The sequence below is a fragment of the Spermophilus citellus genome (assembly GCF_964194105.1).
Source record: "Spermophilus citellus genome assembly, chromosome: 6".
NCBI lineage: Eukaryota > Metazoa > Chordata > Mammalia > Rodentia > Sciuridae > Spermophilus > Spermophilus citellus.
The window spans coordinates 156,506,251-156,520,744 of record NC_138187.1 but is presented as its reverse complement, the minus strand read 5'-3'; the positions used below and the strand labels follow the sequence as shown (position 1 = coordinate 156,520,744).

General features: G+C 41.7%; 1 protein-coding gene across 2 annotated transcripts in view; it reads left to right on the top strand.

The window, feature by feature from the left end:
- The window catches only part of PAPPA2 (pappalysin 2), a 245,141-nt gene that overhangs the window by 157,125 nt on the left and 73,522 nt on the right, over nt 1-14,494 (top strand). For both annotated transcript variants that reach the window (XM_081299707.1, XM_081299708.1), the window contains one exon: nt 13,931-14,102. In XM_081299707.1, the coding sequence (XP_081155833.1) occupies nt 13,931-14,102 (172 nt within the window). The remainder of the gene's footprint in view (nt 1-13,930; nt 14,103-14,494) is intronic.

Below are 14,494 nucleotides of genomic sequence, written 5' to 3'. Positions count from 1 at the left end.
TATTAAGATTATTTAAAAATATAACTTCTAAATAGATTGAGCTAATTAGAAATGCATATTTTCTTCTTTTAATGTTTTGAACTTATTATAAGTCCAAGACAAAGTATAAATATATTAGCTTATTTAGTATAAGTACACATTTTGATTGAGATGGAAAACAAGTAATGGATACTCATAAAAGTATAGCAAGTACTGAGGTTTGCCTTCAACTATAGCTAATTAAGGCCCAAAATTGAATAGGATATTAATCTTTTTAAATGAATATCCATGTGGAAACATGAGTTCTTTCTTTCTATCTCTTGCCTACCCCCACCTATATACTCATGTTTTGATTCTTTTTATCATGGTGGATAATTGAGAATTGATATTCATAACAATTTAGCTCTAATACAGATAGATAGATGTGTTTTCATGTTTCATAAACATTGCTATATTTTACTTCAAGTCAAAGAGAGCCTTATTTAATTTCAAGTAACTTTCTGAGAAGTTTAATATAAATTAAACCATGAAACTAATTATTCTCCAGGTGTGGTAGTGCACACCTACAATCCCAGTGGCTCGGGAGGCTGAGGCAGGAGGATGGCAAGTTCAAAGCCAGCCTCAGCAACGGCAAGGCATGGCACTAAGCAATTCCATGAAACCCTGTCTCTAAATAAAATACAAAATAGGGCTAGAGATGTATGTAGCTCAGTGGTTGAGTGTCCCTGAGTCCATTCCCCAGTACTCACCACCAAAAAACCCCTAATTATTCTATATGGTGTGTGTGTTTGCCACTGTGTATAGAAAGAGATAGACTTCATCATCTAAGAAACTTTTAATTGCCACAATATGCCAGGAATCATTTCCCTTTGAGGAAACTGAAACTTACAGTGCACAAATTTGCCTTGGTTGAGATTAGCAAAACCAAGACTAGAATCCTCTTCATTTGTTCCTAGTAGGGAAAGCTTCCTCTCAAACAATGGCAAACTCTTAGAAATATATTCATGTCTACTACCATCCAAGAAATCCTACTGCCACCTCAACTATATTAGGATTGGTGTAACAAGAGTTTAACTGGCCCTAGAATAATTAAGAGCACCTGTATTTTGGATACATTGAAGTAACAGATGTTATTTTGAGGAAATGGTGAAAGGCAGATAAAGGCAGTGTGTGAAGCTGGTAAGGTGGAAGGATTCAGTGGAAGGGTTACGAGGGATGGAATTGGAAAGATACTTTGGACTTTGAGGCAAGTTTAGGAAATGTATAACCCATACCAGGATAATTTCATAGGCAGAATCCAAGGGCTTGGGGTCATTAGGAAAAGAGGTTTTACCCAGCTCCTATGTGGTCTTAACCCAGACAAAAAGAATCTTTTTTTTTTAAGGAAGAGAAAAAAAATAGTCTGCTTTGAGATAATAAGTGCAGGAAACCCAGAAAGAGGAAACCCCAAGTTTGAATACCTGGTTTATGGGTGTGTCAGCTTTCTATTGCTGAGTAGCAGTGTTACCACAGTTACCAGCTTAAACCAACACATTTATAATCTCACTGTTTCTGAGGTCTCGGCAAGTCTTGATTAGGTCCTCTGTGAGGTTACAATAAGGTGTCAGCCAGAATTAAATTCTTATCTGCAGGCTTGACTGGGGAAGTCCACTTCCAAGTTCACAGAGTTGTTGTTATTGCTTCTGAAAGACCTCCCCCATTGCCAACGTCTCCATCCAAATGCCAACGTCTCCCATCCAAATGCCAACGTCTCCCATCCAAACTTGTTACAACTGATGGACCTGCATGGACACCTAAGTCACCCTAAGTCAATGGTTTACGTTAGAGTTGACACTTGGTGTTGTACATTATATGGGCATGGACACATGTATAGTGGTATATGTATGCCATCATAAAAGCATACAGCGCATATTCACTGCCCTGAAAATCCTCTGTGCTCTGCCTATTCACCTTGACCACTATCCTCACTGCCACCCCAATTTCTTGGCAACTGCCGATCTTTTTACTGTTTCCGTAATTTTGACTTTTCCAGAATGTTGTGATGTTGGATTCACAGAGCATGTGGCCTTTGCAGATTGGCTTCTTAGCAATATGCACTTAAGTTTCCTGCATGTCTTCCTATAGTTTGATAGCTTATTTCATTCTATTGCTGAATAATATTTCATTGTCTGGGTGTACACAATATTTTATTTTTCCATTTATCTACTGGAGGACTTCTTAGTTTCTTATAAGTTTTGACAATTAGGAATAAAGCTGCTATAAGCATCCATGTGCAGGTTTTTGCATGGATATAAGTTTTTAACTCCTTTGCTTAAATACCAAGAAGTGAAATTTATGGATCATATGGCTGAAAGTATGTTTAGTTTTATAATAAAGTGTGTAATTTTTTTAAGCAAAAAAAGTATTTTTGTAAATAGGAATATCATCCCCAAATTTTATCTTCTTTTTTTCTTCTCTCCTTTTCTTTATTTTCAGCATAAATCTGTTTTTCTACAGAAATTATTCATGAACACATAACATTTGAATGAAGGAAAAACAATGAACAGCTTATTGTACTCTTATATGGTTCTATACTCAAGCAACGATCTTTAAATTGAGAATTTACCTTTTACATTAATAAAATTTATTAGGTTGATATTTTGGACAGCAACTGGAGTTATATATGTAACTCCAATTGGAATTATGTCTTGTATATTTATTGTAAAAATGCTCATACAGCTACATAATTAATATACCTGCCACAGTTGCATAAAGAAGAGAATCAAGTAATTTTTTAAATAAAGGAATAATAAATAAAAATATTATGTTTGGTTTTGGGGAGATCTGTTAATTTATGTATGTGTACACAGGTAGAGAGAGATCTGTTAATTTATGTATGTGCATACTACTTTAGTCACCTTTGTAGTCTTTTTGTAGCCTCAGATCTGGAAAAATAAATAATCCAGGGAGAAAAATCAACAGTCAGCTCCCATGAAATAACTCAATTTTATATTCACAATTTTTGAAGTTAGGTATTTGGCAGGTGCTTCTCCAGTGGACTTACCCCAGTCACCTGGCTTCTTCTGATAGCCTTTCAATGGCACCTCCATGCTTGTGACTCAAAAGATGAGTTTCACCTTCGAAAGCTGTTGGGTCTGCTGATTTAGGCTATATAGGTCATATACAGATGATTTATGTGTTACACTCCACTGTTCATGAAAAATTCCCTACAGATGTGGGATTTGGGCTGGGAGTAGAGGGATGAGGTAGAAAGAAAAACAGTTTTCCCACTGTCCTCTACTTCCATGACTTTAATAATGCACAGAAAATTTCTGGGAGGAAGTAGTGTGTTTTCTTTTTAGTAGCTGTAAGGGCTCAGGTGTGAAAATATTTCTTCCTGGTTATGTTTGAAGTTCTCAGTAGAGCTGGGGCCTGGATATAGTCCCTGGGAACCCCACCCAGAGGTGGGGAGCTAGAGTGTGCTCAGTGCCTTGGTGCTCCATCCTGCTGGAATCAGGTCTCAAGCCCTGTCCTGGTAATAGGATCATTCCATCTCTATTATCTGCCCCTCCACCTTCATGCTTCAGTATTCACTGGAGCCCTCATTGCTGATGCTTTACCAATTCCTATCGTGTTTTGGTTATTTGGGATCAGATTTGAAATGACAATTCTTTCCCTTCCTCCTCTGGACCAGATCCCAGCATCTTCCCAGACCTCTCCTTCATCTGTTCAGCCTTATGTCTTCAGATTTCCTCCCTTTGACAGCCGCATGAAGTGAAGGGCTCCATCCTTTCTTTTGCTTTGGGCCTGCAAGTTAAGTTGTGGCTTATTCTTTGGCTCCCCATCTTTTATTTTTTAGTGGGGGGGTCCCTTTTAATGCTCCAGGGTAGTGGGAAATGTTCTTGCTGCTGGGAAAGTCACTGTAGCAATGAAATGTGTATTACATTTCTACTCATTTGATTATCTTCTTCCCCAAAGCAGTTTAGCAAATTAGCATTGAATCTGTTTTTGTTTCTGCCCAGTTTTTTTTTTTAGCAAGGAAAGAATTATAGCTGCTCAGTTGTTCTAACTTTCTTGCCTAACTTCCTTTTCCCAGAATGATTTGCCTCTAAAATAATAGGGAAAGGGGAGACCCCGCTAGAGAGAATTCTTATTCCCCTGGCCAATAACAAATGGCCTGGTGGCCAACAGGTCTGCAGTGGATGCACAGTGAGCCATTTGAGTCTTTCCTCATGGGGCTGTAGAGGGACATTTAAATGGCCATGGCATGGTCTCATTTGGGGGCTTAATGGAATGTGGCTAAGACAATTCTAGAACAGACTTTACTAAATCATGACCATATCTGAGATTGTTCTGTGTGGGATACACTCTGAGAACACATTGGATGATAGCTTTCAATCAAAATCTAGGAACAGGTAAAACTCTTAGGGAGACCTATGGCCAGGGTCCAACTGAAAAGGGTAGATGGATTTCAAAGCAAGGTCTTTGAGTCAGTGACTCCTCATCTCTAAAATTCCACCATAAGAAATTATTTTCGTGAGGTCTTGAAAGTCTCCAGAGGTCTCTTTAGAATAGTAAATACTCAAAGTAAATGTGTTTTCTGTCTTTATCAACTATTTGTACCAGATGTGTTTTCTTATGGAGACATTGATAACTCAAAAGGTAAGCCAGGGACCTGCTGGAATGTGATCTAGTTCAGGCCCCTGGAAGTTCTGGGAGAAGAGGAGCAATAAAAAACGTGGTGTTAAAATGAGGGATTAATTAAATATGTCACCTACTTCTCAATTTCGCCCTGGGTTGGCCCTGTCAGTATAGTCTGTATTCATGGCAGCTGGTGGAAATAGTACAGAAAATAAAAACAAACCAATATTTCCAGGGTCCTGTCATTTTGCCAGCCTGCCAGGCAGACAGACACCATCAACGGATTTGACCATAAACTTTGGCTGGACCCACTCTGAGGCCATGTCTGGTTTGTGTACAGCCAGAGCCAGGGCAGCAGAGGAGGTCTGGCAATTGGGGAGGCAGCCATCCCACTCTCCAGACCCCTGCCTCTCTCTTTCACTGGATTTTCTAGGCTCAAACATGGCTTTAGTTTCTTCCTTTCTTTGAGCCTTTATTTTTTCATAAGCAAGTGAGTTACTAATATCACAAGGCTTGAGAGTACAAAAAACAGAGGCAATAATATTACAAATCTGAAGTCAACCAAGGACTGGCAAATTTGGGGATTAAGGGATTATGGGAGCAGCATGAAGTTTCTGCTGGGGAGTCCAGAAACTTTAAGGAAAGGAAGGTAAGGGCGGAAGTAGAGAAAGAGAGCCCCAAAGGGGCCTGGCACGTGTTTTATGTCCTATTTCTCTGTGTGAATTTGGGACTCAATCAAACCTTCAAGCCCTCTACTGATCCATAGTGTACAGAGAAGCCAAGCTGCCTGATCTCCTTCCCAGCAGGTCCTGTTCTAGGACTGATACTGTGGGAAGCTCATGCCCACTAAACTTTTTCAGTGTTGTTCTTCACAATTTTTACAATTTCCCAGTCACAGGTCAGACTGGGAAGTGTCACTCCCAAATAAATAGTTTAACTGGTATCTGGGTATGAATGGTAGGTAGGAAGGGAATCATTTGGAGGACTTTAGTGACCATTCATTCCCCTTTAGGAGATGCTGCTTCTGAGATAGCTCCTATCTTTGTAGATCCTGGTGTATATGATATGGATATATCTCTTTTTGCTGTTTCAAATGGGTAATTCTGCTTCCCTGGCCAAGTTCTAGGAAGCACAATTTCTACATGTTAGTCAGCAATTGAATTATTTTGACTTTTTCTTTGGTATCCCACATATTTTATAATCTACATGAAAAACGTGGGCTCTAAAGCTTGGTGAAACAGGGCTTGTGACAGGGAGTGCTTTTGGCTGTTTGATGTAAATCTGTTTCTCCTTAGGACAGGGGCATTTGGATGGAACTTCTAGTGTTACAGCCAGACATGGTAAAAACCATGCCCAGAATTAGAAATGAGCAAAGTGAATTACCCGTACTGGGGCCACTGGAGTCCAGTCCTGACCTTACACAGAGGTCATTGGAGAGGACTATCCTGAAGAGTGAAATCTGTGCTGAGACTTAATGGAAGGGGCCTGGTGATCCTCCACTTTCTCAGCATAGAGGAATTGAAGGCAAAGCCTGCTGGGTGTGGTAATTTGTCATTTCTCTGTCATATGAGGGAAGAATCAGAATTACTCCTGAGATTCCTCTGTTTCCCTCAGACACAAATCCTTAGGGGAGAAGAGCTTGAATCAATTTTTGCTTCCCAGTTGGCATGTTCCTTCAGTAAAATTCCTCAAGGTACCAGCTTTGGTTTTACCCAAGAAAGCTGTTAGGAATGTACCTAGCAGTTAACTGATTCCTACCCTTCACAGCAAAGATGAAGCCAGAGGATAGAAGTGGAAGGGAGAGACAGAGTGGATCCTTTATTTTGCTCTCCAAGGATGGATGCTATTGTTGTTACTCTTGGTTTTGCAGTTGGTAGTGGGAGGTTCATGAGGACTCTGTGACTTGCTGTCCACTGTGTATTCTGCATATCCCACTCCCAGCTGCTGCCAAATCCAGAGCATACTTTCTTTCTTAGCCCACACCCTCTTATTTCAATAAGAATCAATAAAACAGAATTGGAGAATGGAGAAAAATATGATCCTCTTTTACTGTTTAACCTTAAAAAGCTGGTTTAGAGAAACCACTGGGATTGTGAGTCAGTCAATGGTGGTGTAAGGGTCCGGCGAAGCGTTGGAGAAAGAGACCACACGAGACTAGCTTCATGCAATGGCAAGGGGGATTTATTAGGGATCCGTTCCAGCGCGCTGGGGCTCCGTGCTCACTCAAGAAGGGAGAGCAGCCCAGAGCCCAGAGCAGAGGTCAAGCAGAGCTTAAGTACACTTTTTGGAGAGGGCGGGGGGCTTTGCATGCATCAGAACAAATCATCATGAGGCGCGGGAAAATTGAACAACAATTCTGATACATGATTAGTCCATTCATTGGCGGGAACAGTTTGGGCAGGGGTGATTGGTCACTTCTAAACGGGGTACACATTTAAACTGATTGGTTCTGGGGCCTATATGCTTACGTGCCATGCTACCTGGAGCCCTTAGGTATTAAACAACCAGGGAATCAATGGAGATATTTACTGGGCAGTTCCCGCATTGTCCTAACAACTTTACAGAGATTACAGGTTCCGGGGATAGCAGAGGAATTGTAACAATAGACTTTTACCTTTTAGCCCAGGCCTTGTAATCTAGAAGCTTTACAATGCCCTAGTCTTTTACACTTTAACTCAGACTTTTGCAGCTTAGAATCAGCTTAGAAATTTTACCTTTACAGTGGCACTTCTTGGATAGAGGCATTCAATATTTTGTTTAACTAAACAACTGAAAAATTGGGACATTAAGCAAATGATTTATACTGAGTAAGAAGGCTTATGAGAAACTGTTTTTTGGGTTCTCCACCACATCCTGTCTATTCATGGATTTTCTGTACTCCCACCCCAAATCCACCATCACCTCATCTATGAAATTAAACACTATGTTAAAATTGGAAGGGATCTTTGTTAGAACATGGTTCGACCCTGTCATTTTTTTAAATTTGTAAAGAGACAGTCAGAATGGTGGAGACTTGCCCAAGGTCATAAGGTCAGAAGGGGCAAGCTGAGATCAGAACTTGGGTCACATGGCCTCCGTCTATTGCTTTCTCCACCACACCAGGCTATTTCTTGAAACTGTGGCATGAATGCCAGACAGTTTCTTCTAAACTGATCTAGATTCTAGGAAAAGAAAAAACGTTTATGGGCAGACTTTTCTGGATGCCTCAGGGAGGATGAGATATTGACTTTAGAAAAATTCATGAACTGATGTCATCTTATTTTGAGTTTGGGTCAAAGATGAATTAAATGCTTGTTTGTTATTATATTACAGCCTTAGCGCTGTAGGAAATTCTGGAATATTCCCACATTTCTTCTGGACCTACTTCTCTTATGTCCAAAATGAGGAATTCAGGTTGAATTATCTTTAAGGTCTGTTTCAGTTTTAGCAAGTTTGCTATAAGATAGCTGTTAAATGTCTTGCCACCCGCAATGGTCACAATAGGAAGTGGAGTCTTTATTCCATAAACTTCCCCAACTCTTAGCTCCGAGAAACAAAGGTTTTAGTGCTGATTCTGATCATCTCTGGAATATTGTCACAGACTCTTGAAGTTCTTCCATGGTGGCCCAGACCCTCAGAGGGACCATGGACCAAAACTGCAGGGCAGCTACAGGCAGAACAGCCAGGACTTCCTTCATTTGTTGGGAGCTACTGGGATTCCCCAAGGTGGACCTGGGCTAGAAGCTATGCCAACATCCCTGAAGTGGCCTCAAGAACTGCAAAATTAAAAAGAGACATCTGGATTGGTGTACTCTGGGGAAGTGCACATGTCAAGTTTGTTAGTGGTTCTGACCACTTCATCAGCAAAGAATGATGTCTGTTTTCTGGTGTCCCCTTACCCATCTCCTGGTAACCAATGAAAGATATGGGAAGGCTTTTAGGACCTGCCTTTAAGTCTGTCTTCAGATATAGATTGATTTCTTTCAATATAGAATGCTCTGTTCTGTTAGTAAGATTTTAAGAGATCCACACATGCTATTCTGTTCAGTTCCCCATAGTAGGAGGAGGTTTCCAAGCATGCTTTGAGGTTGCTGCCTTTCCCTGTGTCCTGTCGGTAAAGCCTTGAAAGTAACTTTCCAGGGCATTTCTTGCCTTTCTAAATTCTGCTCATTCACTGAGATCCAGTCAAAAGCAATGATAAAACTTTCTCTGAAGGAGTCATGAGTTCATAATCAGTAGCACATGATTCAATTATTTTCTCTCTTCAGGACAGGGCAAATGTTTTATGCTTTTGATCTACCCTGTGGCTTCTATGTGATAATTCATGTTTACTGCATTAAAACACAAGGATGAAGCGGGGGCCCATTTCTCCTTCTGGAGTCAGCTATGCTATTTTATAGTCTTGGCCTACAGAATTTATTGACATATCTTTCAGGTTACATATATCCGGATCTTCATGGGGCTGGGTTTCACTTTTGGTAAACATCAAAAACTTTGAAGCTTAAAAATATCACAGAGACTAGATCACACCATGGGACTACAGAGTCGGTATTCCCACAGGATAAGGCCTGGACATATACATTTTTTTAAAAGCTGTTTCAGTGAGTCTGCTGCACAGCTCTGGTTAAGAAAGCCCGCTTCACAGAACATGAGGGCCACTCTTTGACAGAGCCATGCCCACTGGGGTTCCCAGACTCCAGTGTCCTGTATGTACCCATCTACCACGCGGCCTGCGCAGTGGTTTCATTAATGAGGTTCTAGGCATAAAGTTAGAAGAGATCGAAATAAAACACACAGACAGTTACCTTATTTCTATTGCTAGGTCCGAGACGGCTCACCTCTCTGGTTCCCACCTCTAGCCGCCCAGCAGGGCAGCGAGGATTACTCAGGGCTAGCAGGAGAGAGAGAGAGAGCGAACCCGCCTGGGAGTAGCCCTTTATTGGGGAACAAGAGATTCAGGGGAGAATTCCATCCAATGAAGGTTGAGGGGGGGGCTGCACTCCAAGGTCAGGGTCAGTGATTGGGACCCCGGGGTCAGTGGTCAGGCACACCCCCACACGGATGGGCTCTCTCATCAGGAAAGGGTCAGGAAAGCTTCGACAGAGCCAAAGCGCCTCAGGCCCTTAACGGGAGTCACCCAATCACATGTCAGAATGGCTTTCCACATACCCAACTATCCACGGAAAACAGCACACCATTATTGCTAGGATTGACCTAGGGTCCCTGGACAAGTTCCAGAAATGAGGTTAACCTGGGGTTAAATTATATTTTGAGCAGGGATTCCTCCCTCAAAAACAAAACAAAACAAAAAAACCAAACCAAACAAAAAGTTTGTTTAGTGCAACGGTTTTGAGAGTAAGGAAGGACCAGAAGAAAGAGCATAGAGGCTTCTGAGAGAAGTGGTGGGACAGGACCAAAGCTAGAATTATAGGCAGGTGGCTATCTATGTAATGTCATTTTTAAGGGACTCCTGACTTAAAATTCCATCATGAAAAATTTAATCCTTTTGCTTAAAACTTTGCCCTTGCTAAAATGGAAGTGCCCATGAATCACATCTGCTTGGGTTCATCATATCCCTACCTGAAAACTCATTGCAATGAGGCCTGTGGAAAGATCTTGAAAAAATGAGTGTCACTAAGGGTGGAAATGCAGCTGGACAAAGATTGCTACTTTGATTTGTATAAGGAAACTGCAACAAACAAAGATGGACAGATAAGCAGTCTATATTTTTGCCCTGCCTGTCCTGCTGAGCAGCTCCTGGGAGGCAGAGCTGCCAGCTCCTGCCCTAGAACTGACGCACCTCAGCCCCAGGGAGATGGCCTCAAGGCCTAGGCTGGTCCTGAGAGAGGGGCTCTGAGATCCTGGTTGAGGATTTTCCCCTGACTCTGTGTGGCCTCCAGCCAGTCTCCAAACTGCTTCTAGTTTCCTAGTCTGTCAAATCAAGAGAAATGCCTCTCTGGGGCATCGTGAGAGCTGTTCCTGCCACTGTCTGTAAGCTTGTCCAAAGACCATAGAAAGAAAGCTTTGAGAAGTTTTAAGATGAATTACTTTTACTATTCACATTGTCTTTATGACATCAGGACTTACGTGGCATTAGGAGAAAGGAGAACTAACAGAATAATGGAGAACATAACCACCTCTCTCAGAAAGGCAATGTTTGTAGTGGAAAAAGAAACATTAAAGGGGCTTTGGGGTTGGGGTGCAAGGGAGAGAAGTCTAGAATTAGTATCAGATGCCACCAGAAGCTAACAACCCGACAAACACCGTCCTCATAAAATAAATTCCTTAAAAAGGAAGCAAATGGAAACATGAGCTAGTGAAAGAATTTGCAGCAGCTGCCCTAAAACCATTTCTCACTTCATAAACAGGTCTGGGTTGGTCCCTTTTTTTCTTTTTCCTTTTTCTGGCCTTGGTCTCATTGCATGCCACTTCTCCATCCATGTGCTCCCCTGCTGACTCCTCCTCCCACTGTCAGTGCTGGATGCGCTTCTTGCCCTGGTAGTCGCAGCAGCAGTGCTCCATGCAGTCACCCCTCTGAATGGAAGGAGGCTCACTCAAAGTATCTGTTCACTGTCTTGGCTCAGCATGTTTATCCTCAGTGCTTATGTGGATCAGTCAGATGCAGTCACTGAAACCAACATGGTGCCCTCTTCCATGATAATTTCTTGGCAGCTGGCCAACATGAACCAAAGTGCTAATGACTTCTTCCAGTACCTTCTGCTCAATATGCTGAAGAAGATATGTATTTTGGACAGCAGTGGCATATAGCATCTATGGAGCCTGGAGTTCTTTAGCACCACTAATGAGGCTCTCTCATTCTGTAAAAGATGGTCAGATTTTACCTGTCTTTTTCAGACATAGAATGAAGACTCAGAAACAAAGACTTATTTCCTGTACTGCATACCCAATACTCAGCATTAGACCTGGGAAGTCATGCTGATTCTTAACTCTTGTCTCCTCCCTTGACTCATCAGGTCCTGTAAGGGATGCCATGTCATCACAGGGAGTAACTAAGGCATAAAGGAGTAAAACAGCTTCCTTCACATCACCTACCTCCACTTCCTCCAGCTCATACTAACACACATGAATTAAAAAAATGAGAAGGTCACAGAAATCACATGTGATTTAAATCCCAAAAGTATAAGATCAAGAACAGCAAATTTTTCAAAGTTAGATCAAATCCACCCTTTTGGGGCTAGTGCTTTTTTAAAATCAACTCTCAATTATCCAAGATATTGTGTGCATATTCAATGACATTTTATTTCCTGCTTTCTTATTGCATTACACAGCTCTTTGATAAACTCATTGACCTCTAACACAATACAAGGGCAAACAGAGCCCATTAATGGTGAAGAGATTCACAGCAGTCATTTTGGCTAATAATTAGCACCACTGGTAACACATGCAAAAAAAAAAATGTGCTCCCTGCTGGGCCATGAGTTCCTTAAGGGCAAGGTTCTTATTAATCCAGCAGCACAGAGACCTGTGTCTTGCAAAGAGCAAGTGCTAGTAGATGTTTAATAACGAGTGATTAAATGGGGCAAGATGGTTGACACATTGTTGGGTAATATTTTGTATTTCAGATCCCGTCTCTTACTATATAATTCAATACTTCTTGACAGGCATTGACTTACTTTGCTATCTGTAATACTAACATATTTAACTTAGCAAACTTACTGGGTCTACTGCAGCCAAGCCTAGGTGAACATAAAAGTGGATAAGAGGGAGTGTTTCTCTCTAGGAAGCAAGCTCTACTTGGGAGACTTAGTATTTAGGAGACATTCAGATACTAATTGCCTTGTAGATAAGAGTTGAATTAATTAATTAATTAACAAATTTATAAACAAGAAAATACATACATAATACAAAATAGATTAAAAGAAATGTTACAAAGTAGTTATTGCCATAATTTCACTGAGAGGTTTAAATGAAGATATCTGGAGAGTTTTCTTTTTTTTTTCTTTCTTTCTTTTTTTTTTTTTTTTTTTGAAAAGGAAGGCTTTCTAGAAAGCTCAACAAATAGAAGTGGGAGGACTAAAAGGTAGAATGGCCAACAGCAAAACAGAACACTGAGGGTATGGCCCCAGCCACTGGCAGTAGAACAGTAGAGGGAAGTAACCTGGAAAGAATAAGAATCTGTGAGAAGTTGGGTGTGGTGGTGCACACCTATAATCCTAGTGACTGGTGAGGCTGAGGCACAAGGAAAGTTTGAGACCAGCTTCAGCAACTTAGTGAGGCCCTAAGCCTCTTACTGAAACCCTCTCTCAAAAACCAAATAAACAAACAAACAAAAATGAAAACAGAAGGGCAGGGGATGTGGCTCAGTAATTAAGTGCCCATGGGTTCAATCTCTGGTACCAAAACAAACAAAAGACCTTATGAGATATGGACCATTATTGTCCCCATATAGAAGGAGTGAAACACTAGGGAATGAATAACTCACTTCAATCACACATATAGTAAATGATGGAGCCAGGATCTGAGCCCTTTGGTCTAGTGCTAACACTCACATTGTTTCTCCATGGCAGGCAGGTGACACTCTTCTTGCTCCATTGTGTCCTTGCAGCTGTCTGGGTCTAGGCCCAGGCTGGGTCTTCTTGAGCCCTGGGTAATTTAGATAACCTCCTATTCCTGATTGGTTGGCCCTAGCGATTCAGGAAGCAGATCTCTGCTGAAAGGATGTCTCTGAAAGTACCTAACACAATGTCAGATATATGATAGGTATCCAGTGAGTGTGTTTCTTCTTCCTGTTAATGGGCCACTGTACGATCAGCCTATGCTGATATTCCGTGGTGTGTACTTCTGTAACTGAGCCTGTATCAAAATATTTTCATACCAATCATTAAACAGACATTGTGTTTTCTGTCATCTCAAATACCCAGGCCCTTCATACAGGGCCCCCTTGGACCTCCTTGTGATCAGGCATCTGGAAGGTCCATGCCTGACCTCCAGGGGTCTCCAGGATTCACTTGTAAGCTTTCCCTGAGTCTGTTGTGATAGTTTGGGAAGCAAAAGTACTGTTTGATCAGTAATTTGAGTACCACCCTTTTCTATTCATTTACCACATTTCCAAAGCTCTTGAGATCCATTGTCCTCTTTATCCCATTCCATTTGATTCTTCTGGAAGGGCCATAGAAAGTCATTTAACTGTTACTTGTTGACTATCCTTGTTTATTTCTAATGCCCCTTGATTCTAAATAATTCAGAAGAAAATGGTGTATGAAATGTAGGTTTTGAGAAACAATTCTTCTCTCTGGTCTAGGAGGCTTTTCCAGAGTGGGCTGTGGAGTCATTGCTGCTGCCCATGGCTTCTGAGCCAGTGCTAAGATGCTTCTGTTTCTGTCATCCCCAGCTGCGTCCATCGGCCCTGTGGGGAGCAGGGCAGCTGTGCACCATTACTGCTTGATCATGTGGATGTGGTGAACTGTACCTCTAGCGGCCCAGGTCACATGAAGTGTGCTATCACCTGTCAAAAGGGGTTTGCCCTTCAGACCAGCAGCGGGCAGTACCTCAGGCCCATTCAGGTGAGTGGGCAGTACCTCAGGCCCATTCAGGTGAGTGGGTAGTACTTCAGGCCCATTCAGGTGAGTTGAGAGCCACAGGTAGTAAGTGATGGAGCCAGGGGTCCTGGGGCAGGAAGCTATTCATATTTTTCTCCCTGGCTGGGTGAGGGAAGGGTAGGTGTTTGTGAATCATTTGAAAGGAGAACGTGGGGCTCTAAAAAGCAAAGAGAAGCATGTCTTAATGGAAAGGAGGTATGGAAGAGCGTGCATAGCTTTCATGAACTGGGACACACACTTACTCTGTAGGTGGGCAGTGGGTACTAATACTTTTTCTGTTCTTCTCTCTGGTTTCTGTTCTTCTCTCTGGTTTCTATCTTCCTGACAGAAATTATTTTCCCTGCTTTTGCCTTAGA